The sequence below is a fragment of the Diadema setosum genome, chromosome 8 (genome assembly GCF_964275005.1).
Source record: "Diadema setosum chromosome 8, eeDiaSeto1, whole genome shotgun sequence".
NCBI classification, from domain to species: domain Eukaryota; kingdom Metazoa; phylum Echinodermata; class Echinoidea; order Diadematoida; family Diadematidae; genus Diadema; species Diadema setosum.
In genome coordinates this window covers 28,841,478-28,866,613 of record NC_092692.1, presented here as the reverse complement: position 1 = coordinate 28,866,613, position 25,136 = coordinate 28,841,478, and the positions used below count along the sequence as shown (strand labels likewise).

Below are 25,136 nucleotides of genomic sequence, written 5' to 3'. Positions count from 1 at the left end.
AGTAATGATACAGATAGTAATGATAACAATAACAGTAAGATTTATGCACAAATATTTAATAACACCGTCCCATAGAGCCAGAAGAAAATTGTTTATATGGATCAGAAATATGGAATTAAAGACGAAATGACGATGATGAAGATGACTATGAGGATAATAATAACTATCATAATAATGATAATGATAATAGTAACAATATTAATATGAATTATAGTAATCATGATGATAATAATAATAATAATAATAATAATAATAATAATAATAATGATAATAATAATAATAATAATAATAATAATAATAATAATAATGATAATAATAATAATAATAATAATAATAATAATAATAATAATAGCAATAATAAAAATCCCGATACGGGGGGGGGGGGAATGATTATACATGTCACCCCCACCTTGTGAGATGGGGGATGCATCCCCCCCCCCCCCGTCTACGCCCCTGTGTATAGGGGGAATCTGTGAAAAAAAAAATCAAATTCTTGTGGGGTATAGGTCCTTAGAGAAACTGTCGGCACACAACAGAGAAGTGAAAGGGAAAGAAAGGGAGAAATTCAGGAAAGAGAAAAACGTCAACTCAAGACAGCTAACAACTCTCATTGAAAACGTTCCTCCCATGATTATTGAAAAAATTGCGTTGTTCGCATTTCCGTCGCGTGTTCTTCGTGTACGTAACTGGCTGTACTATACCAATAGTACACATACACGACATTCCGTCACGAGAAACTGCGCAATATGGTTTTCGGCTTCATTGTCTGAACACATTCGGAGAAAGCCTTTCCAAATGTTGGACTTTGCTATTTTTCGACATTCGCGTCCTTTGCTTATCGTGGCTCCGTGAAATTCCGTATCAAATATTTCAAAATTTGGAGGTTGTATACCTTTGAGTATGCACAGTGGCGTATCTAGGGAAAACGGCGCCCGGGGCAAGCGCGAAAATTGCTCCTCTAATTTCTGAAAAAGTGTTCAACCCCAACCCCATCCCGGTAGGGACTTAAAAAAAAGTCCACATGAGCGGCTTTTTCAAGCACTTAAAAAGGGTCTTTTAAGGATGATTTAAATGTGATAAATTTTGGCGGGCGAGCGAAGCGAGCGAGCCGAAAATTTTTGTATTTCAGCTTACAAAACATGCAATTCTTGTCATTTTTTGCTTATTAAATCTTGCAATATTCTAATCAAGATATAGTGACGGCCTTACAGATAACGATTTATACCAACAAACTGAGGACTTGAAGAAATACTTTAAATTAGTACGCGCTATAGTGAGCCGACATTTTTTGTATATTTCCGCGTCATCATCACGTTTTCTTCTAATCTTATCTTTTTTTTAAACATGCAATACTTGTCATTTTTTGCTTATCAAATCTTACAATTCTAATCAAGAGATACTCGTCGGCCTCATGCCAAAAGGGCCTTAACACCATAGACTTTGTACAGTGTTAGGGCCCTTTTGGCATTGTGACGGCCTTATAGATAACGATTTATACCAACAAACTGAGGACTTGAAAAAATGCTCTAAATCAGTACGAGCGAGTGAGCCGAAATTTGTATATTTCCGCGTCTTCATTACGTATTGTTCTTGATTGATTTGGGGTTTTTTTGCGCCCCCCCCCCCCCCGTATGTTAGAAACCGTTGGCGCCCTCTTTTGATCCAATTGGCGATCGCTTCAGAACTAAAGAATTGCAGCCGCTGCTCCGTGTAACATTTTGCCTACTAAATATCACCATCACGTTTTGTTCTTATCTTCTTTCTTTTATATAAATTTTGGCGAGCGAGTGCAGCGAGCGAGCCGAAAATTGTTGTATTTCAGCTTACAAAACATGAAATTCTTGAGTGAACACAATAAACATGGCAGTTTTGTCCGCGTCATCATGATGTTTTGTTTTTATCTTGTCTGATTTGGTTTTCTGCCCCCCCCCCCCCCCGGTCCGGGCGAGGTTTTTTTTTTTCTCCGTTTTTTTTTTCTTTTTTGGCACCCCCATAGGAGTGGCGCCCGGGGCACGTGCCCCCCTTGCCCCCCCCCCCCCTCATCCTTAGATACGCCACTTGAGTATGCATGTATATACGCATGTGAAGTCCAAGACCATACATGCATAAACTTCATTGATGTAGTATACAATTCAGTTAGAACAGCCCATTAGATAATCTATCTTCCCTAGCTTGCAATATGCAGCACTTGTCGATCACGATTACATGTCACATCAATTATGTAATGTTAAAAATGATTATACATGTAATATCGCATCAAGTAAGTAGAGTCGATCTGTAGTGCAGAAAGCTATCTCACCACTATCAAACTCTTGGAGATAGTACCAATTTCTTTCCTCTGGTTTTTGTATTTTGAAATCAGTGACGATATTTTGCACATACTCCAAATCTTGCGTATATTGATCGATACTGACGAGACCCTCCTCATATTTCACCCAGGCTACAATGACCAAATCATCTCGACAAATAGCTGGGGAGGCAAACATTCTCTCTTTGACATGCAACATTTTTTTCTTCCCTTTACAATCAACGCACATGACAGCTGATGAGCTTAGCAGTAGTAGTTTTCCCATGGTGCGAAAGGAGAATATTTGCGCAGGTGTATATCCATCAAACATTACTTCCCTGACTGCCTTACCACCATTTGGTGCAAACACCTGGATCTTTTTGGACTTCCTGTAACTCACATAGATATTATCATTACTATCCACAGTGAGATCACTGTACCCTCCTTCATCAAAACTCGCCGTCTCGAACGTGACGTCGAGCTTCTCCCACTGTGGAGTGTAGAGTGACATGATATGATTTGCACCACGTACAACACTTCGGCCATCAGACAGGAATCCGATATTACGGATGATGACATCCTTCAGCACTGTCTGTTGTAACTTGCCATCAGCGGAATAAAAATGCATTCCGTCTTTAAACGATCCCACCGCCATCTTACCGTCTGGTGCACGAGTGACACAGTTCATGCTATTTTTGCTAGGGAGCTCTACGTCAGCTATCACATCCCACTTCATGCCTTTCAGCTCTCCAAGATAAAGTTCATTGACCTTCACGTGTTTACTGAATGAAATCTTCAGAGCTCGTTCTGTCACAGCTCTTGGTGATTGGTGGTCAGGATCATCTCGTCCCAGAAAGCTCTTCAAGTTCTCACACAGCGTGTCGTGTACAAACAAAGCGTCTTTCTCTAACGGTACCTTCATACCGTTACTTACCAGATCTTCCATAGCGTTCATTTGACGAATTGTTCGCCGACTCTCCTCCTCCATGGCTTCTAACTCGTTCTCGAATTGTTTAGACCATTGTTTCACTTGACATTTCAGTGCCTCTTTCCTGGCTAACAATAGTTGCACGTATTCCTCGTATGTCTTTTCGATTTCATCATTGAGCTTTCTCAACACATCTGTTATTTCGTTACGTTGTGTCTCGATGAACTCGATATGGTTTTCAATGGTTGTTTTCTTTGACTTTGCTCTTTCTTTCAACTCCTTGATATTTTTCATTAACTTCTCCTCATGGATGGCTGCCTCTTCCAGCTTGTGTCCCTCTTGCAAATGTTTCAGCATCCCGCACTTACAGCAGATGTACTCTCGACATCCGGTACAGAAACACTCCTCGTCATCATTAGGGTGTTTCTTACACTTTCGTCGCCTCTTGAGCGAAACCTTTCCCGAGAGCACCTCGCTCATGGCTACTATTGTGTGGATGGAGAACGGTGTCCAGGTAGAGTGGCTTGTCTCACAGGATTTACACATATATTTCCCACAGTCCTGACAGTAGCACACAGCTGGCGGTTTTTCGTCCATCTCACAGACTGTGCATGTTGGACTCCTGGTTTGCACTTCGTCCACGAGAGAACTCAGGGGTACGTTTGTTTGTAACTTGCTCGCATCTCCACTGGGTAGAGGAGTTCCGTTTCTGCATACAGGGCATGTTAGAGTTTGTTGGTCGGGCTGAGTTTGAAAGATGCGTTGCAGACAGTCTTTGCAGAAGGTGTGTGAGCATGCCAGCAATTTCGGTTGGTTGAAGAGTGTCAGACAAATAGGACACTCCAGATTCTGGCTGCTGATTTGATGAAACGTTGCCATGTAATGGTCGTTGTCTGCATAACAGCAACAAGAACACATAGAGGTAAATACATCAGCAAGCACTAGCCGAAGTATTGACAGAAAAGGGAAAGTTAATGGGAGGCATGTCGAAAGAATTTTGATTTCGTTGAATCGAACAAAGTAATGTAAAATAAGTTAAAATACTTTTGCGAATACCGTTTATCGTGTATACCAAGCATGCGTTATTTCCGGCTTCAATATGGCTGATTTATGCCGGCTCATTTCAAATGGATCCCACAACGTCTCAGGATACCACACCAAGTTAACCCGTGAGTCTGTCATACGATGGTATACGACTTTATAATAAATGCAATAATTTATTTAGTATTACTTTTTTGAAACCTACAATACATCCACACAAAGTTATGAGGTATTATATTCTAAGCGGCTAATTGAGTTATGACTAATTTAATCATGACCCTAGCTGTGACTAGCGAGAATTTCCTCCGCGGGTTGCCATATGTAAAAAGATAATATCAACGAGAATCTGAGCGAAATGAAAGAAATAATACATTAGAAACGCATATTCCTTTGCCTGTCTGTATTTCATGTAACAACATGTCCTTCAAGGCGTATGAAATATCCATGTATTGAATGATAGTCCCAGTTGGCGTTTGTTTTTCTTAATTTGCATGAAGATGTTGATTTCTTTTGCTTTATTGTGTGGGGCATTTTGGTATAGCGGATAAGACTCTTGCCTTTAAAAGGGAGGTTCTGAGATCGAAGAACTGCCAAGTGCTTACGTCAATTGACAAAATGTATATACCCACGATGTCCCTCTTGCCTCAGGTGTAAAATGGGTTACTGTATGATGATGGTAATGCTGGATTAACAATAATGGCAGTTTTCTCTGGACGAACAGTGTCAGTACTGAAGAACCTGCCCTGGGTAAATAAGACCATGCTACTATTTTTGTGACCTTTGAGAACTCTATTGTTTTACGTCATACGTGAAGAGCAGAAATATGCACAAAGAAAATATTTCTTCTTTGGATAAATCAAATACAAGTAGAGAAACAAAACCGGTAGCAGTATTTTTATCGGAAAGTGTAACAGCCTTCGGTGTTAAAAAAAAACCAAATCTATCAACAAATGGTGCAGAGAGAAACTGAATAAAGTAAATGAGTATAGAGAGGAAAGATCATCCAGTCCTTAAATATACTTCAGTGGCTGAAGGCAATCGGTCGTGATCTAAGCAGTTACTGTGGACTTGTCTCATAACTATAGGTTTGTGCGCATGCCATAATATTATGAATTTGGCATTAAGAGAGGCATTAAGAGAAATGAGACTACGTGAACGATTTGATGGCCACAATTGGCTTCCTTTTCTCTCTCTCTCTCTCTCTCTCTGCAGCCATTATCGGTTAATAACCCACTTTGTGCTTGAACACTTAGTGCTATCTTGTGCGAACTTTACAAAGAGATGCTTACATCATTTACGTCCAGGAGAGCATCGTTTCATTTGTGATGAGAATATGTTTATCTAAATAGTAGTTGACCCCCACCCCCCCCCCCCGACAAAAGAGCAAAAAGAGAAAGAATATTGACAGAGCAGTGACAAAGATGCGCTTTCGTCCAACTTCTGCTTTTAGCTTTCAAGTTTAGGTCATGAAATCTCCACAATGATTCTTTGAGGCATAAAGCAATTATATCCTTGATACCAAGAGTAAAGTAACACGTGTCCCCAAAGAAAGAGAACAAAGAAAAAGAGACGGACGTCGACATCAAGCACTGTAGACGGATATAAGCGTCCCGAGATGTAACTCTATCAACCATTTTCCCCACACAAGCATGACAATTAATGTGCTATCTAACATTGTTTATGTTCCTAATTTTCCACTGTCATTATAACAACCTTTGAAGAGCTGTTTAGCGTCAAAGAAAGGGAATATGTCCAACAGTATTATCATTGAGACCAATTTATTTGTTCTTTATCTGCAGACACTATCATCGAGTTACAAACATTCTACAAGCATAAATAGACACTTCTACCGCGCGTTTCAGTCCAAGTTGTGAAAAGAAAGTGATTTAGCGGGCCACACGTTAACACGATAAAAAGAAGGGGAAAAAAAAGGAAGTCCTAAAGAGATCTGACTTGTGCCAAGTTCTACTCATGTCTCCTAAATCGCTAACCTCCTATCTTTTTGCATAGATTTGTAATAAGATCGTTAGACATTGATTTATTTCCAACGGAGACAATGACTAATATAATATATCAAATACCATAGTCATGAAAAGGTTTACGCCAGCTTTTCTGTGCGGCAAACTATTAAATATATTACTAATATTCTAATATAGGTTGTGGGATTGAACAAGTTAAACAGAACAGCAAACAACAAAAATGTTAAACAAACAAAATAACAGGGAAGAATCAATTCTAAGCATATTTTAGTTATCATGAATGTAAAACTATACGCGTCACACACAAGCAACATGCGTGTGTGATTATCGTTTCGCATGCTTACCAAGTATGCTGTAGGGCCTACTTCCGGGTTCAATATTGCTGATTTGCCTCTGGCTCCGAAGTACAACCACAGAACTCTTGAGTTCTGTGAGTACAACCTGTAATCTGTTCAGCCTGTAGGACGGTGCGAACACGACTTCAACTGAATGTCGTCTTATTTCTAAAGACATGGACAAAGTATGAGGAGTCAGCGAAACGAAAGGCAGATTATTTATACAAAGCACTCCCAAAACGGTCTGGATATTCGAGCAGCTATCATAAAGGAGTGTCGCTGCTCATCATGACCTTTTCACTGTGACCCTGTACACTGTTTATAGCAGCGGGTTTTTCCCCCACTGTGTGTCTATCTGAAAATCACAGCCCATCATTGTAATATCGCCTCGTACATTTGCGACATTGACTTTGGCAAATTTATTGGAAAGAGAATGATATGAATTACGGTCGTTTGTAACGGTCGTTATGTACAAGGAGTAGCCTATATACAACAACGATCAGGACATGCATAACAGGAGGAATCTGAGACGAACGCATTTAGGAAACTCTTGTCGTTTAACTGTTTTAAGAGTGTTCATGTAATCAATTGGCGTCCTAGGTCTATACACCGTTCATGACATCAATGTCGGACTTTGCTTTTCATTTGAGTAACGCTATAGCAACCTGAGTTACACAAGATATGTGCTTTCTTTCAGCTTGCGTGAAAATTATGTCTTGGAAGTCCCTGACAGGAAATAAGCAAGAATCGAAGAGAAAGTGATTCTGTGGGCATGTTTGGTGGGAAACAAAACATTTGAAACTTCACTGACCAAACGATGAGTTAGCATCGTGAAATAGCGTTTAGAATACCCAACGAGTTTTCTATCTAATAATAATAAATGTATGAAGTGATTAATCCTAAATAATTTCTTTCCTGTAATCGTGATACGAGGCTCTTTTGACACCTGTAAGTCAGAAGGGTGCTACCTCTGTCAAATAATCAAATTTTCTATTGAATTTTTTCCACTTTCATCAACACACAATGAACTGAAAAACTGCAAATCATTGCAGCAGTTCAGAAACAACTGTAGACGCACACTGTTCCGTACATAGCAACATAGTTTTGTATATTCTGCCAGTACTTTACTCTTTACCCTTGTCCTTCTTCAGCCCGTTTTGATTGCAAATACCATTTTGTGTTCTATATATTTTGTACCCGTATTTTTTAAGTTGTGAAAGTCTTGTATTTATTTTAGGACCTTTTCCCATCAACCCTGATAGGCTTTGGTCTCCCACAATGGATAATGAGTACTTTGTTAATGTAGGTCCTAGTCAATTAAGCTTCAAAAATCGATCATACACAGACAGATTTCTCGCAGTATTTAGGCACGCCAAACGATAATTCATTATTTTTAAAACCAACAGATTTTAGTGAGATCCTTGATATTGTGCATTCTTTAAAATCAAGTTATACAAGCGGTCATGATGAAATGAGCACGTCTCTTTTAAAGCAAATTGTTGGGAGTATATTGACACCTTTAGTACATAATTATTATTTGTGATTTGTCGCTCTCAACTGGTATATTTCCGAACGCGCGTACGTAAAATTGCAAAAGTTATTCCAATATACAAAAAAAAAAAGATGACTCCTCTCTTGTCTCGAATTAGCGTCCTATCTCTATTCTTCCTAGTATTTATAAAGTCATAGAAAGGCTTGCTTATAACAGACTGTATGAATTTTTGATACAAAATGATATACTGAACCAAGACCAATATGGTTTCAGGAAATTTCATTTACAGATATGGCACTAGCCCAATTGTACGACAGTGTCGATTGAACTCGCGAGTGGTTCCAAAATTTTTGAACATGTTCAAAATTTTCCCCAACTCGAAGTAACTCGTGCTGAACTCGTCTATACTCGTAATATACTCGTACTACTCGTAACAAACTCTCAATACTCGTACGAAGCTCGCGATGAACTCTTCGTAACTCGCCACCTTCAAGTATATACGCGAGTTCTGCTCGAGTTTTGAAGAGTGCGATATGAGCACTACGACTCTACTATTATGTGTAAGGGGGAATTGCCCTTTAGCTAAGCGCGAGTTTAGATCGAGCTCTGCGACTTACAACGAGTTTTGAATTAGCTTATTCAGAGTGCATTGCACTGACCTATTTATATGAAATTTTTCACATTTCCTCAGCGTTTTCAAGACAGAATACATTCATTCAACCCTAAACGCACGTGCACGTGCACAAATAGGTAATTGCCATTACATTTTTAGAACTACGTAAAGCATAAGACAAAAACATACCTCGGCTCAAGAAATCCAAGAAAAAACCGGAGAAGGAAATGGAGCTCAATCAAGAAATGGTAGAAGTAGAGGTAGAAGAACAGGAAGAGACAGTAGAAACAGAAGAGATCATCCGTGATGAGCTACAGAGGCAGTCAGAAGACCAAGCCTCTAAACAAGACCCACTCGTACAGCTATCATAGTAAACTCGATGTTGCCTCGTAGATCACATGCGCAGCGCATTAAAATTGACAAATTTCACGTGAGTTCACGCGAGTTCACGCGAGTTCACGCGAGTTCAGGCTCGCGCAGCTCGGCACAACTCGAGACTCCAACTCGGCTAAGAGGGAACCTTGCTTTATCTGAACAAAAACATGTCATCGGTGTGTTCATAGACCTAAGCAAGGCATTCGACACTCTTGACCACATGATCCTTTTACGCAAATTACATTGTTATAGAGTTCGTGGCATTCCACTGGAATGGTTTGAAGATTACTTATCAAATAGAAAGCAGCACGTATACTATGAATCGGTAAACTCTGAAGTTTTGCCTGTACACTGTGGCGTCCCACAAGAATCCATATTGGGACCGCTACTATTTCTAGTGTATGTAAATGATATTACAAATTCATCTAAGTTACTGCAATATATTCTGTTTGCCGATGACACCAATGTATTTTGTTCCAATTCTGATTTTCAGTCGCTTCTAAGAACTCTTAATATTGAATTGCCGAAATTATCTACATGGTTTAAGAGCAATAGATCATCACTCAACTTAAAAAAAGACAAATTTCATTCATTTTCATAATAAGAAACATAAAAATGAAATTCCCCATTTAAATATTATGGTGGATGGGTATGCCATGGCAACCGTCATTGCTATGAGGTAATCATGACATAAGAATTGTGATTTTTTATTTGATTAAAGAGATATGTTTATATTGACTTATCTTGGTGTTTACAGCAAGTTTTTATGATGTTTAATGAAGAATAAATGTTCTTTTAAAACAAAATAATTCGTTGCCATGGTAACGGCTGAAGACGTCATTTAGAAAAATGGCAACAGGTGGATTCGTGTTCAGCACCCCCAAAATAGGGGAAATAGCACAAAAAACATCAAAATCTACAGAACATTTTGAGAACACCCCAATATTGTGACAACTCGCCGTCTACTATAACGCATTATGACGTAAAAGTATATACGCGCAAGACATGTGTGCGCTTAGCAACTGGTACCCCTCTCTGATCCCTTGAGTACAGCGTAGTGTTTGTTGTGTTTGACTATTGTTGTCCGATATGCGCATCAGTGAGCATTTTCAAGATAATTTTGCACCAAATATGGCCGAATTCGACCACTCATTGGAGAGAGCTGTCAAGATTATCCTCAGAAGGAAGTCTGGGCAAGCTCTTGACCAAGAACTGCTTGTGGACGAGATCAGGTGATGAAAATTTAGCCCTAGAAAATGTCTATGAAGCTGAATATAAATTTGTGTTAATAATGAGACTTGCAGCTACAGGTGCAACAATTGCGAGCATTCATCTTGAAGAAAACGTGGTAGATAGTTCTTGGAGTGCAATCCTGTGTCCATCATTTTATATTTGGATGGTAATATTTCTATCTATTAAATATTTGAAGATGTCTGGTAGTAATGATCAAGACAAGATTGATCAGACAATGCTGTGCTGACGTGAGGTACTTGTATACAAAACAGCAGGTCGAACAGTTGCATGATTTTATGGCGCTATAGATTTTTCAGTTGCAACGGGAAGGTGATGGGAAGGTTCTTTTCTTCATATCCCTGGTTGTAACTTAGAGCCCAATTATTTGACTGATCATTAATTTTCATAATCCTGTAAGACCCAACATTATTCTCTTCTTTAGAATTACCTATGATAATAGATATTAATGCATGGGTTCTTCTCAGCGATATTACAAACACAGTGGAATCATTGTTCACTAATTTTTCAAAATGAGTTCAAGAATAAACATGACATTTTCATTATTTTTTTATTTTTTTTATTTTTTTTTTACGCAGACGACACTTTCCGTCTCTGATCCGTCTGATTCCCACCCTGGAATCCGGCGGCCGTCTGTCCAAAGCAGAAAAGAAGCGATTCCTGACCCAAGTAAGTATATTGGGCTTTCGGGAAAATACTTGCATGAAAGTTTAGTGGACACAAAATTTGTGATATTCAGCTCTTCGCTGAAAATTTTTTATACTTGCATCTTTGCTACACAACACGTCCGCCACTTCCGACTTAAAAAGATGTCTGTAATACATACATCACGTATAATAATCTGGACGGCGGCACATAATTTGTATTTGTAATTGTATGTGAAGTAAGTATTTTTGGAAGAAATTCTTGAGTGGTCCGCAATCTACAAGCACTGCTTTTTAGTGGACCTCTCAGTTCTCTTTTTTTTTTCTCCTCAAAATATAACTTTGTATTTTCCCGTATGTATACATGATTCATCTCTATTAGTTTGTTGTATATCGTTAATCCTTCGCACTTTGTACTGTATACATGCTTATGATGGATTTTCTGATTTACCTTGTGTTATGTTTTGTTGGAAAGAAAATGAGAATGAAATAAATGAATTGAATTGAATAATAATCATTGTTATGTTCCATTCCGTTTAATGTTATGGATCTTTTTGGAAGTCATCTATTGGTGTGAGCATCAAATAAAATTGACAAAGTAGTCACAATGATTAACCCTTTGTGTGTTTTGACCGCTAATTGGCACAGAAAACGCCATAGTATTGTACACACGGTCCAAAGTCCCTGGCACAAAATGGGTTAACTATAGGGATGACCCTCGCAGATATAATTGGCATATGTAAATTATCTCTTTGAAAATATGCTTTGATATATTTTTAATGATTTTATTAAACACTTTCTTTTTTTTCTCACTATTTCAAATAATATAACTACATCTAATAAACTGTATGAAATCATATACAGATACCGACATGTGACACCAATGTGTACCTCACACATTAGTGAATTAGACTAAGTACTTGTGTAAGACAGTCATGTATATTCATGTTTGCTGGCAGAAATTGACCAACTTGGATGTCCAGTCATCCGATGACTTCTCCCGCTCCAAATCTGCTAATGGCCGTTTCTTGTGGACATTAAAAATGCCGAAGGAACAGCCATCTAGCCACAATGACAATGGGTTCGCTGCGTCCCTGGATGCCTTCCTCTTCGAAGCCCGACTGGAGTCGAGCGTCGCGTCGAAGAGAAAGCAAAAACGTCGGTTGGAAGATGATCTCGCTGAGATCGAGAGCAAACTTCAGAAATGTGCGGTCGACGAGGGCGCTGTAGATCTACAGGAAAATCCTCCATGCCTACCGGAGAATGCCAGACGTCACGCCTCGCCAAGAAAACGAAAGACGCTGCAGAATAAGCGCTCGTCGTCCGACGGAGGACATCAGCAAGGCGAATCTTTAGTCGATTATCAAGTCATTCGGCTGCCAAACGTTTCAGAGGAAATCGTTTCGGCAGTTGCGGTCGATTTTGGACCAAGGACCATTGCCTTGTCACCTTCGACACAATCGTCATCCCATAGATATGGGGAGAGAGGATCAATTAATTCTCTGCAAGAAGAAGGTGAGGATGAATCTCAGCGATCGTCTGATGTCGAATCCACAATCCACCCTGATTTAAACTCTGATGATGACGACTTTTCATGTAGACCAAGGTTTGTCCGTCGCAGCCGAGATATTCGTCTAAACAAACGTCGTCATCAGCGAGAGATGGAGAATGGCGACATTCACGACGGACACAGCACAAGGATTGCTGCATCGAGAAAACTCTTCAAGTGCCGTCGATCCTTCATCCGAAGACCCAAGCGAAGTCTTTGGTATGATCAACAAAGAGCAGTTCGTCCACAAAAGCCAAAGGAGCCAGAAGTCGTGTTCTTCACAGGATGGCGCGATGTTTTGGGATGTGATGATGACGTCAAGGAAGAATCGTCCAATCATATATCCCCCTCTGACGAAGAACTCCTCTCATCACAAGGCTCTTCTGGTGATGATGGGGACTGCAACGTTGGCTGCCAGCACCGTTTATCACCAGAAGAGGAGAACGCCCTCTGTGGTGATTTACTGGCCATGTCTATTCACGACCGACAATGGGCTACCAGTAATCCAAATCAGGCATAGACCCTGAAACTAAGCCTCTTTGGTAGACTTTACAGATAGAAAACGGTGGAATGTTAGATTATAGGTGCATATCACAGAGCAAAAGAAGAATACTAGTATGGCCAAAGAGGTTTATTCTATTGCTGTTCAATGGTGGAGAAAGAACAGCCTAGTTCGAAAAGAATTCAGTGATCCCTTATGCCTTCACACAGTCTTACTTTCTTGCCTATGGCGAGGGCAAGCCAATCAACAACTGGCTTTTTATTGTCTCTGTGAGACTTTCACTTTGGTGTTGATTTGCAATCGGCAAATGACAAAATCCACTTCAGCTCATGTAATAATGACAAAAATTAGTCTTCTCTCTCTGAGGTATCAACAAAACGTTATAAATAAAATTTGAGCAGGAGACTTATTTGACAACATTTTAGAACGTGTGATGATTAATGTTTTTCTGTGAAATATATCCGTGATCTCTGTTGTTTTGTAAGAAAATGGTTCTTAGAACAAATCTAAGTCTAACCCAAATCTTGCTAACAATTGCTTTAACTTTCAGGTATAACCACATTATCATAATATTTACAGTGTTTCAAAATGTTTCAATAAATTCTACCTTTGGAAAAAGTCAGAGCGGGGAGGGTGTGGGAGGGGTGTTATTCCCTCTTAACGCGAGGATAGGTGAAATATTTGGACAATATGATTATCTATCAAAAGAGCAAGAAAATTCCTCACATCTCGAGAATTATGGGGCGGGGCATAAGGATATAGCTCATGCCCCCCCCCCCCAAAAAAAAAAAACCAAACACAACAAAAAAAAAAAAAAACAAAAAAAAAAAAAAACAAAAAAAACAAACCACACACACACACACACACACACACACACAAACAAAAAAACACCTAGGGATGAGAGAACTTTTTGCATTCATAGAATTGAAATTACGTGGGAATTGGATCCATACTTTTGATGAAATATTCGGAAATTAATTTTTTGTCGATATCTTAGTTGAGGTTTATCATATCAGGGAGGTACCTCCCTGATCATATCATTATCATTGCCTCTATTGCTAAGGCAAGTTTTGAACAGAAACTTCTTTGTATACGAACAGACAATGCACCACTGTGCTCCAAAAAGTTACATTGTCCGGGTGGTTGGAATCTTCTTTGTATACGAACAGACAATGCACCACTGTGCTCCAAAAAGTTACATTGTCCGGGTGGTTGGAATCAGCAGCAGAACTGGCATGCAGCAACAATAACTACAACAGTGTACTTTGATTGCTACTATGCTCAGTATCTCGTCAATGATGTCACGGTTCGGGATTTGGGATTGCCTAGTCTGATTTCCAGACTGTCTCTTACTACTAATTTCCTTCCCAGAATATTAATACTGTCTAACGACAAAAGAAGGAGCAGGTTTAGCTGGATGGTCCACTGACCTCAGTGGTCCTGCACAAAGCAAAGGCAGCGACTTCATCGTGGACGGCGATTTCGTCACCGCGAAGGACGCATTTCGTAAAAGGAGTACAGTTGGCAAGGGTCTGGAAAGCAGAATAGGATCGACATACAATGTAGTGCTAGTGCGCTCCGGTAATACTTTACTGTACGAATTTATCTCGTGACCGTATGTGAGTGCCAACTGCAAAGCCAAGCCGAGGTGACCGGATGCGATAAAGCGTATGATACACATTCAAATGCGAATGTCAGCTTTTCATGGTTGTTCCAGTGACATTATGTTCCGATACACAGACTGCTGACTTTTCTTCTGCACTTCTCAGCTACTATATTAAATTAATTTTGTCTGTCACATATCCGTATCGGAGATTTACAGGTGAGTCTTTGCTCGGTGCAGTGCTGGACTGCAGCGTGAAGCTTCAGCCTGCGCCTCAGTCTTCGGGTGGGTGTTCCGCTGGCAAGCCGCTGAGCATGAGCGAGGTCGGTCGTGCTAGCGCTATACGCTAGTGAGACTTGATTTAAAGTTACAGTTAGAGGAATATCCGCAAAAGAAACAAGCTAAACATTTTAATCGGATTGTAGAATCACGGTTAACTGTAATGATACACCAGCAAAAGTGCCAGAAATCAAGTAAATTTATTCTAAGTGTTGTCATTTACCCCAGCCAGCCAGGTGTAAAACAATAATAACATTGATTAAGATGTTAAAAGTTGGAACTTGACGTTAGAAGTGAACATGATTCATGAAGCCCCACCCATAATCTTGATCTTGATCTTGATATCGTTGATGTACAAACGCCTGGTGTGGCTATCCCGTACATGTACATGTAGGTAGCAATATATGCTTGAGTCGGAGGCATATCTTATTCAAACTTGATATTTTCAAGAAGGTCTTTAAATTTTTGGATTGTAGAAGCTTCTCTTACATTATCTGGGAGGTTGTTCCACTGGGGGATTGTCCTTGGGTGTATAGGACCCTAGAGAGTGCCGGTAGCAGCTCTTATTTGCTCTTATATGGTCGTACACAGATTTCTTGGAGGAGTGCCTTGTGGTTGATTTTCTCTTAGTCGAACTGGAGCTTTGTAAATGTTTAATATTGCTGGGGATTAATCCTTGGGTCTCTTTATAGATGACGAGAAGGCGAGATTTGATTCTACGTCTCTCGAGGCTTTCCCATTCCAGTCGCTTCATCATATTTGTTACGCTAGCTGATCTGTCATAATTGTTGCATGCAAATCTTGCAGCTCTTTTTTGGATCTTTTCAATTGCTCGTTTGTTGTTTTGTTGACTTGGGTCCCAAAGTGCGTGACAGTATTCCAAGAGTGGGCGTACCAAGGTGATGTAAGCTATGGCTTTGGTTTGTATGTCGCAACTGTACAAATTCCTTCTCAGTAGACCAAGCTGATGGTTGGCTTTGTTGATTACTTGGTTGATATGCATGGTCCAAGACAGATCCGATGTCAACTCAACTCCAAGGTATGAGTGATGATCGACTCTACTTAGTGTGTTGTTTCCCATGGAGTAACTAAACTGAGGGGGTCTTGAATAAATGATGGGTCCTACTTTAAGTCTGTCTAGGGCTAACCTCTCGGGGTGCTCGTTCACACAGTTATGCTGTGTTATACAGGGGCGCTCCTTTGCACAGTTATACTGTGCTTTGCGCTGGGGCTGGTCGCAGTTAATCTATAGAGGGCTTGACCAAAAGATCGGTCTGTATCTGGTCGTCGGGGATATGTTCCATGGAGACTGCGTCTGGCTTCATGGATCTCCTCCTACAGAGGAGAGTGATAACGTCAATAAATATAAAAGACTCCTCCGGACAGACAGATCGGATCTTTCTGTCCAATCTAGGACCTACACTTAAGACGGTAAAGCTGTAGCTTCAGTTAGTTAGAACACTTTGAGACACTTAACTATTCACAGCCCTGTTGCTGTACTACCAGGGCTAATTTTTAGACACAGATTATACATTGAGATGACCATGCGATGATTTACTGATGTGGTGGTCGTGAAGTAGCCTACATTGTTTTTTACTGCCTAGTAGGTGCCAAATTTTGTCAGGTTAATCAGGTGCCCTGTTGTCGAGCAGGGATAACATCCTAATAGGAAACAGAATGACAAGGCCTGCTTAAATAGTTTTACCCCCTTTTACTACTCAGACTGGGCCTAATGAAGGGCCATCTACAGTGCACTCTGTACAGGGTTGTCGGCTATCAAGCGCTTATAATTATACTCAGAGAGTCTTATGCTATACGGTATACTTGGGTGTGAACAGACCCACTACAATAAGTGGAGTGTAATCAACATTTGGTGAGGGCTTTGACTGCTACGGTAGGTACCTCACCAGTGGCAGATCTACATGTAGGCAGGGGCAAACCAGTCCCACGCCCCCTTTATTGTTGTTAAAATAGAAAAAAAAAAAAAAAAGGGGGGGGGGGTGGAGGTGTGTGAGCCCCCCTTTAATTTTGTAAAGGTGCTCTCCCCTCTTCATGGAATTCCTGGATATGCCCCTGCTCACAAGGTGTTCTTAAGAGTATAATCCCAATATTGCAATTTGTCTGGCTTTTTGGACTGACAGTTGAAAGGTCTTTAATACTATGATCTTTCACCTTTGAATTGTCGGCCAGAACAGTGCTTTGCCTGAAAATAATTGATATAGTCAAAATAATCAAACAGTTATCTGTAATGATATGTAATCACATAGAGCTATGATATGTTTAGCAGAGCCTTCTTTATTAGCCAACGCCATGCCACAATCACTTGCTGAAATGGAAATTACCTCAACATGAAATCATGTAGCCTGACCATATGCCATGCGAAACTCTTGGCGACACTTTTGTACATCAACAGGGCTGTGTATATGAAGGTTTGACAAATATCATGGCTCTAATGCATTTTTTAAAAAACTTTTGTGTGTGTTGTATCGAATAGCGCCCTCATAGGAAAAGTCCGAGGAAGAGATCATTTGGAGTTTGAGTTGTTTTATCTTAATATACGCATAGCAAAATATGACAGTGATATGTGAAATGATATGAAATTGCAGAGGGAAATTTTGATTTTAATGTATTTTATATACATTATTTGTGTGTTGGGGTTGGTGGTGCCATCTATGGATGACCTTGAGAGGGTTAAAGTGTAGAGTTATTTAGATTTTGAGTTGTTTTTATGTATGATTTATAGAGATGGTTGCATTAATAATAATGTTTAAATAGCGAGGTTTGGAAGGGTTGAACTGCAGTTGGATGTTTTAAGGTCAACGTGGTCAAGGGAAGACATTTGTAAGAGTGATATGATATAATGTGAATTTTCTTTTTTTTTTACTTTTTTTTAGTTTTAGATACGATTCTGCATTCGCTTGTCTGGTCATCTGTCATATTTTGTGCCATCTCAATCGGCTTTTTTCCTCTTTCATTAACCGTGGGAAACACGTTGCTTTCCTTCATCTTTTGTTTATTTATTTAATTTTTTAATGTTTTTTACGTTTTGAATGTTATTGAAATTTGTATAAGTCAACTGGCAATAATTTTTAGGTTCCCCCCCCCCCTCAATTTTATATCAAAATTCTGTCTCCTTTTCCACTGTTTGAATTTATTTCCGTTTCCTATCCTGCTTTTTTTTTTAATGATTTACAGACTTGGTATGATAACTTGGTATGATAACTTACTTATTTCCGCTTGATGTTGTGTCGATATCATATTCTTTACTTTTAGTTCTCATGCTTTTGGGCATTGAAATTATTTACCCACCTCTACATTTTTACTTCCTTGCCCGCTCTTCTCCATCTTGCCATATTTGTTATTCTCTATACACGTACATACTGTATACATCTCCTTACCTGTTGTGCAATACTCTCACCTATCCCATGTATTGATGCTCAGGTCTGATGTGTATAATATCTTTTTTTTTTTTTTTTTTTCACGTGTGCTTATACTATCGGTGTCATTTTAATTTCATTTTTATGTGTCTGATGTAAAGCAACCGTATCGGCCTTTGAGCTGCTGGATTATTATTATTATTTCTTTTATATTTGCACAATAAACCACATTGAATTTAAAAAAAAAAAAAAGTTACTGATCACCGGATTTCAAATGTGTAGCACATGACAGATACCTACAGGCAATAGTTAGGGAGAAAGTTAGATCCTGAAGTAAGGCAATCTTCCAGCATTCCAGTTTAGCTTTCTAGTATACATATGTAGTGTTCAGTTTCTGTTGTGGTCATGTGACATTACTTCCAGCGACTGTACGATGGCCTGAATACTTACTCTTTATGTAGTTGTGAGTGTTTGTGATGTACTGGTACTAAATGGGGAGTGTAGTAAAGAGCTATTCTCATAATTCAATTCAATTCAATTCAGTTCACTTCATTGATAATCATAAAAATAGAAATACATACAGTGTAAAGTGTGTCCGGGAGTTCACAAAGAAAGCCAAAGGCTTGAGACAAGGTGATTTCCATGCCAGAATTCTGACTGTGACCCTTGTCTTGATCCAAACATCTCCATGACATGCCTTCATAAGTTTCTTAAGTACAGTAGTAGTTTGTTAGCAACCATGCTGAGCACCTCAGTAGATCAGACAAATCTAACAGTAGAATATTGAGGTGTGTTCAATGCAACCAGCCTTCTCCATACTGATGATGATTTTGCTAAAGGTTGCCTAAAATCTGGTGAGCACAGTGTGACGCAACTAATTCTTAGACAATCTTCTTGTGTGCCACTGATGTTGTGATGAAATATTAATATGATAATGACACTGGCTGGTGCAGAGATGCCAAGTTCCCAAAATTTTTATGCATGAGATTTTCATTACTTGACATCCTCAGCGCGAGCGCATGCGCACGAACGAGGGAGCGAAGCGACAGAGCAGGGGACCAGGAGCACAGTACAGAGCTTTTTCAATTTTTAGCTCTTAATGGTGCGATCTGGTGCATACTTAAGTGACTATTTTTTACTTATTTTGAAAGACAAAAGGGATATACCTTCAATTGCAACTATCACATTCATCCTTGGCTTTGACCTATGCTCCCGATGCATGAGAAAAATGAGTGCCATGCGTGAGACTTGGTAGCTCTGGCTGGTGGTTTAGTGAGGATGTCTCTTTCCTGTATTGGAGAAGAAGATAAGCTAAACAGCAGTGAAAACAAATCTTTCGGTAGAGGGCTAGATTTGTATAGATGCTATGTTTTAGTTGCCAGGCAGTGTCTGTCAGCACAATCAGGGTATGAAATTTAGACCAGTGCTAAAAGCTTTCATCAAATACAGCTGTACTTGTACTTAGTCTGTGGTGTACAGTCTGTACAGTGAATTATAAATGTCATGTGTGATAATCATAATGTTTATCATACATGTACCAATTTAGCACTGCATTAAATCACCCTGCTTATTCTCCATTTTCATGTGCTGTTACTTTATTCTAATCTTCCTCAATATTTGAATATGATATGAAAGCTCTGGCTTCAGTGTTTGTTGTTGTTGTGGGTTTTTTTTTTTTTTTTGCATGCTTGTTTTTTATTAAGAAATCATATACATTGCATATGTAAATTTTTTAGTAAACAAGAGCCCAATGACTGGAAATGCCATAATCATCTACGTTGGTAGATCCCACAAATTGAAATGATGCAGATATTTACAATGTCACACATATACGTATACATATAATTGTAATTGGCAATTCTTCCAGCATTTAAAGGTCATATGATGTAAGATAGGAACTGTATACTGTATTCATAAAAATGCTATGTTGCTTTCAATGGATATTGCAGGAACACTTGCTTTACAATGGTGATTCAATATCACTAATGTACATGTATGTACATGCACATATACAAAGCACTGTGCATCATACTAGATACAATGTACACATTTGTGAATCAAAATGCTACACAGGTACTGTAGAGGACAATCACAGTTTTCAAGACCAGTGGAATTTTTCATGGACAAAGGAAGTAAAGCCAACATTCTCTTTGTAATGAATTGCTGTGAGTGTGATGTATGTATTATGCTGGAAGAGATTACTCATGCAGAAAGGGAAGAGATGAGCTGCAACAGAGTTTATCAATGTTGCTCTCTATACAGTTGAACCTCTATTATCCGGCCTCCCTTTATCCGGATCTCTCTATTATCCGGACGCAATCTCGCCGTGATTTTTTTAATCTTTTTTAATAATTACGGGAGGAAAGGGTGATTCCCAACGAATACATTTCTTAATAATTATTTAGGTAAATCATCCCAAGAATTTATAAAAGAAAATGATTTCATTCTTGCAAACACGAACCTCTATTTTGGGGTCTGTTACTGTGTGTAACAATGAAAAGGTTGCAGTATACACATTACTACATGTGGTACTACAATGGGCTACATCAGTACATGTGTATGTATATGTAGACTCTACATGTATAAAGCATTGAGTCTCCCGTATCCGGCCAAATCCCTTATCCGGACGAGCCCCGGTCCCGACTTGTCCGGATACGAGAGGTTCAACTGTATTTATTAGATCCCAACTGCTGATCTACAGGGTTTTTTTTTCAAAAGACATGTTGGGAAAAATGTAGATCAGCAGTTGTGATCTTGAAAAGAGAGGATGACATTTGATAAAATCTGTTACAGCACACATATACTGTGAGAAAAAGACATGGGTGCTAAATCAATGTACGATCACGCTCACCTACAATGTACATGTGTCATTCCTCCAACAGGTTTACAGGTCTGTTCAAAGTGCTGAATGGGGGTTTCGCATTAAAGCTGAGTAGACAGATACCCGGTAATCGGACAACAAGATGTCTTCTTCGTCAGTACCAACTTTGAATGCAGGAACAGTGGGGAAACCACCACCCTACGCCCCGTTAAAGGATGAGCCTCCTCCGTCATATGGCTCAATAGCTGTGGATTGTGAGTAGTCTTTCATGCTCATTATGAGTTCAATATATGAAAAAAAAAAAAATCATTTTATTGATCAGTGTGTCTGTGCAGATCTCCCCACCAGCAGAGCTGGCTAGAAATTCGGACCCCGTTTACAGTGCGAGGCTCGGCCGCGGCCGAGCCGCGGCCGAGCCCAGCCCCGCTTCAGTGTAAACGCGCAAAAGGCCAAATGCGAGGCCAAAATTGGCCTCGCATTTGGCCTCGCTCTGGAGGTGGTCTCGGCCGCGGCCGAGCCGCGGCCGAGCCCTGCCTCTTCTTGGTGTAAACGCAAACTGGGCCAAATGCGCGGCCAATTGCGCGGCCAATTTTAGTCTGGCTTCCAAACCCTCTGCCTGTATCTTTCGCTATTCAGGATATTAACCCCCTCAACGTCGAAAACTAGTATAATTTAAGGTGGTTTTGTCCTGCAAAGGATTTTTTCCTTCGGCAAAGGAATTTGCCCGAACGGCGACTTCGTCGCCACGGAATTCATTTGGCAAAGGGTCTGAAAACCAGACAATACCAAATTGCGTTTGTTTACAAGCAGAGCGCCACTACGACAAAATATTGAAAGGTTTGAATCAAAAGCGCGGCCGAGCCCAGCAGTGTAAACGGACAAAATTGCGAGGCTCGGCCGCGCAATTGAGGCCGGACTCGGCCGCGGCCGAGCCCGGCCCCGCACTGTAAACGGGGTCTTAGTCGTAGGGAAACCTTGTTATAACAAGACTGTTTGGGACCACTGAAATCTCTCCCTTACATCAGGGCCCCATTTCATAAAAGTTAATATGATAGCAACTCTTGCTAGAATGGCAACTTCCCATAGCAACAACCAATCAGGAAGCTGGGTTCTTGTCATTACCATGACAATTGTCATTCCAGCAAGAGTTGCTATCATATCAACTTTTTATGAAATGGGGCCCAGATATCTCTTTATATCAGGGATAAAAACAAAAGGAATGTACTACAGAAATGGAACTCACAAAATTGCTCTTTTATGTCAGGTATCTCATGACATCTGCCGATATAACAAGGTTCCATTTTACCATGGCTTTTACTATCTTCTATTTTACTATTTACCTATGTCATGAAAAAGCTTTGTTGTATTTTAAATCTTCAAGTATAATCTTCAAAGCACACCTATGAAGTAGAATACACCAGATACCGGTAATTCAGTGAATATGAAGGGAATGGTTATAACTTTCAGCCACAATGTCACATTTCTCCTGTACTGTTCCTTGATTTTTTAGATTTTCTCCCATGCATCCTGCCAGGGTGTGGCTCAATTTAGCGAACTAAGAATTAGGATTGTGTTCTAGTTAAGATCCACTTACTTACAAATTGTACCCTTGAACGTTGTCTTCACTAGTTTCATCAGTCACATATGTCTGTGGTCCACCCTTTCAGCTCGAGGATATCCCATAGTAGGTCAGCCTCAGCGCGGCTACCCACAGCCCCCGAACGGTCCCCAGTACTACCCGGTCCCGCCGCAACCGGTGGCGGCCCAGCAGGTGACGACGACGACGTACTCCACCCAGGTCGTGGTGGTGGGCGGTTGCCCCGCCTGCCGCGTGGGCATTCTGGAGGACGATTTCACACTGCTAGGTGTCTGCTGCGCGATCCTGTTCTTCCCCTTCGGCATACTCTGCTGCCTGGCAATGAGGCAGAGGAGATGTCCGAATTGCGGTGCCGTCTTTGGATAAACTTCGTTTTTAATTTTGATTTAGTTTTTATTCACTACTGGATTGAGAAGTGCATGAAAACTCACTCCCACACTGAGTAAATGTTATTTGTATACTGCCTACATTGTATGTCAGCAATGAACTGTGTGGTACCATGGCCATCTGTTTATTTCATGGAGTTCTCAATCATTTAAAAAAAGGGCAATCATGAAAGAATATATATTTGTCTTATATATATATATATCTTTTTTTATAAAGTCTGCATTCACATTGAAGAAGAGGAAAATGTTCAGACTCTAATTTTTTCCTCACAGTTTTAATTGATACACATGACAGCGCTATAGCACTATAAGGATTTAAACTTTTATGTTTTGAGACAAAGGAACATTAGCCATTGCCATACTTATAGATGCGTTCGTATACTGTGTGACTGGTGGCATTTGTTTAGAGTCAGGAGAATGATTTACCCAGTATAAACATACTAATTTTGGGTCAAATATGATCAATTTTGTAGTCGCAAGCAGCTCAAGTAATGCAGAGATATCTAGATGATATCTCAGATACCCGTTTGTACCACCTTCATGCACATATATGCATGAGTTTTCATCTCCACCTTTGGTTACATCTTCTTTTCTTTTTTGACTTTTCGCCATGTTGGGTACGTGTGAAAATATTTACTAAGCTGGACCAGCAAAATATTTTATAGAAGGAATTTGTTTAAAAAAAATACGCAGTACCCGCTGCATGCTTTAAGGATTAGAACCAACACTTGCTGTCGGGCGAAAGCTCGGTGGTCTAGTGGAGATGACGCCTGTCCGGTGATCAGGAGGTCGTGGGTTTGAATCCCGCTCCAGTATGTACGCCCATGATTTTTTATCATGGCTACTACTAAAACACTGATCAATTCAGTGCTTATTTACGTCGATGCAGGGCAATTTGTCAATCAGTTGCAAGGAATTTATTTGTCTTGTGACAGTCATGCCAGAGACTTTCACTTCCTTTCTCTAAAGAGTAAAAAGAAATACTGTACATGGTAGCAAGCTAGGTAACCATGCTCTAGTCTATAGTGCATACTTTCACTTCTACATTTTAGAATAATGTCAGATTATCTGCGTAACTCTATTTCAGGGGCGGATCCAGGAATTCTGTAAAGGGGGGGGGGGGGGGGGGAGGCGTGACTAATTATTTCTGGTGCCACTTCTGGGTTTTATTTCATTTTTTCTTTTTATTTCTTTTGTTTTTAAGGAAAAATAAAGGGGGGGGGGCGTGCACCGGTTGCGCCCCCCTCTGAATCCGCCACTGTATTTTCCCCTTGTACAGTATATATAACACAGTTTACCCTTGCGTAAAACTGCATATCTTTTGTGCTCGATTGTATTTTATAAAAATGTAAAACAGCTTACATTCCAATCTTTTTCTTCTTTATGTTTTTATGATTATTTGTGTGTAATGACAAAAGTCTATTGTCAATTTTCACTGTGGCTGAATTTTTATTTTGAAATCATTATGGAAATGATGTTATTAGCCACAAAATTAAGTGCTTGATTTCTATTGAAATGTGGGACATTCATTGGCCTTCAACTTACTTTGGATATTTTGCCGCTATTACACTTGAGTCTTGGCAGAAATTGTGCCTTCAGAAACTGTAAGAAAAGGAATGTACTCAAGGTTGAAACATCTTCAGTTCTAGGTAGAGACAAGTGGCTATTCTCATGAATTTCACTGGCGGATATCACACAAGTGAGCAAATAGTTTTGATGGGATGTGAATGATGGAATCGTACTAGTGGTGTCTGTGTTTGGATGTGTGAGTGTTTGAGTGTTTGAGTGTGTGTGTGTGTATGTGTATATACATATATGTAGGCATATACCGTACAATGCTTATTGTATCAGCGAGATCAAAATTCAATAGAACTTCAAATGAATCGCTCAAATTCATCAAACTGGTCAATCTTGTTTGGTCAGTTATTCCAGGACAGGGACACTAGAGGGTCAAGTTAGTGGTCAAGGGGAGAAAGGCAATGTGAGAGGAGTAGCGAGTACCTTTGTTTTTTTTTTTATCTGTGAGCTCAAGTGACTGAATTTCGCTTAAAGAGTTTGAATTGTCTGGTTTGAGCTA

General features: G+C 39.8%; 2 protein-coding genes across 2 annotated transcripts; one reads left to right on the top strand and one right to left on the bottom strand.

Moving 5' to 3' along the window:
- Window positions 1-2,237: 2,237 nt before the first annotated feature.
- Window positions 2,238-7,781, bottom strand: LOC140232188 (uncharacterized). The gene is made up of 2 exons (XM_072312326.1): window positions 7,768-7,781; window positions 2,238-4,071 (listed from the first exon to the last, which is right to left on the bottom strand). Exon 2 carries the CDS (start codon window positions 3,810-3,812, stop codon window positions 2,238-2,240), a length of 1,575 nt encoding a protein of 524 aa, XP_072168427.1. The 5' UTR covers window positions 3,813-4,071; window positions 7,768-7,781.
- Window positions 7,782-14,666: 6,885 nt separating this feature from the next.
- LOC140232024 (membrane protein BRI3-like) lies at window positions 14,667-23,232 on the top strand. The gene is given in 6 exon segments (XM_072312175.1): window positions 14,667-14,683; window positions 14,685-14,796; window positions 14,799-14,818; window positions 21,138-21,211; window positions 21,214-21,330; window positions 22,744-23,232. Coding segments are annotated over 6 exon segments (636 nt in total). The 3' UTR covers window positions 23,040-23,232.
- Window positions 23,233-25,136: the final 1,904 nt, after the last annotated feature.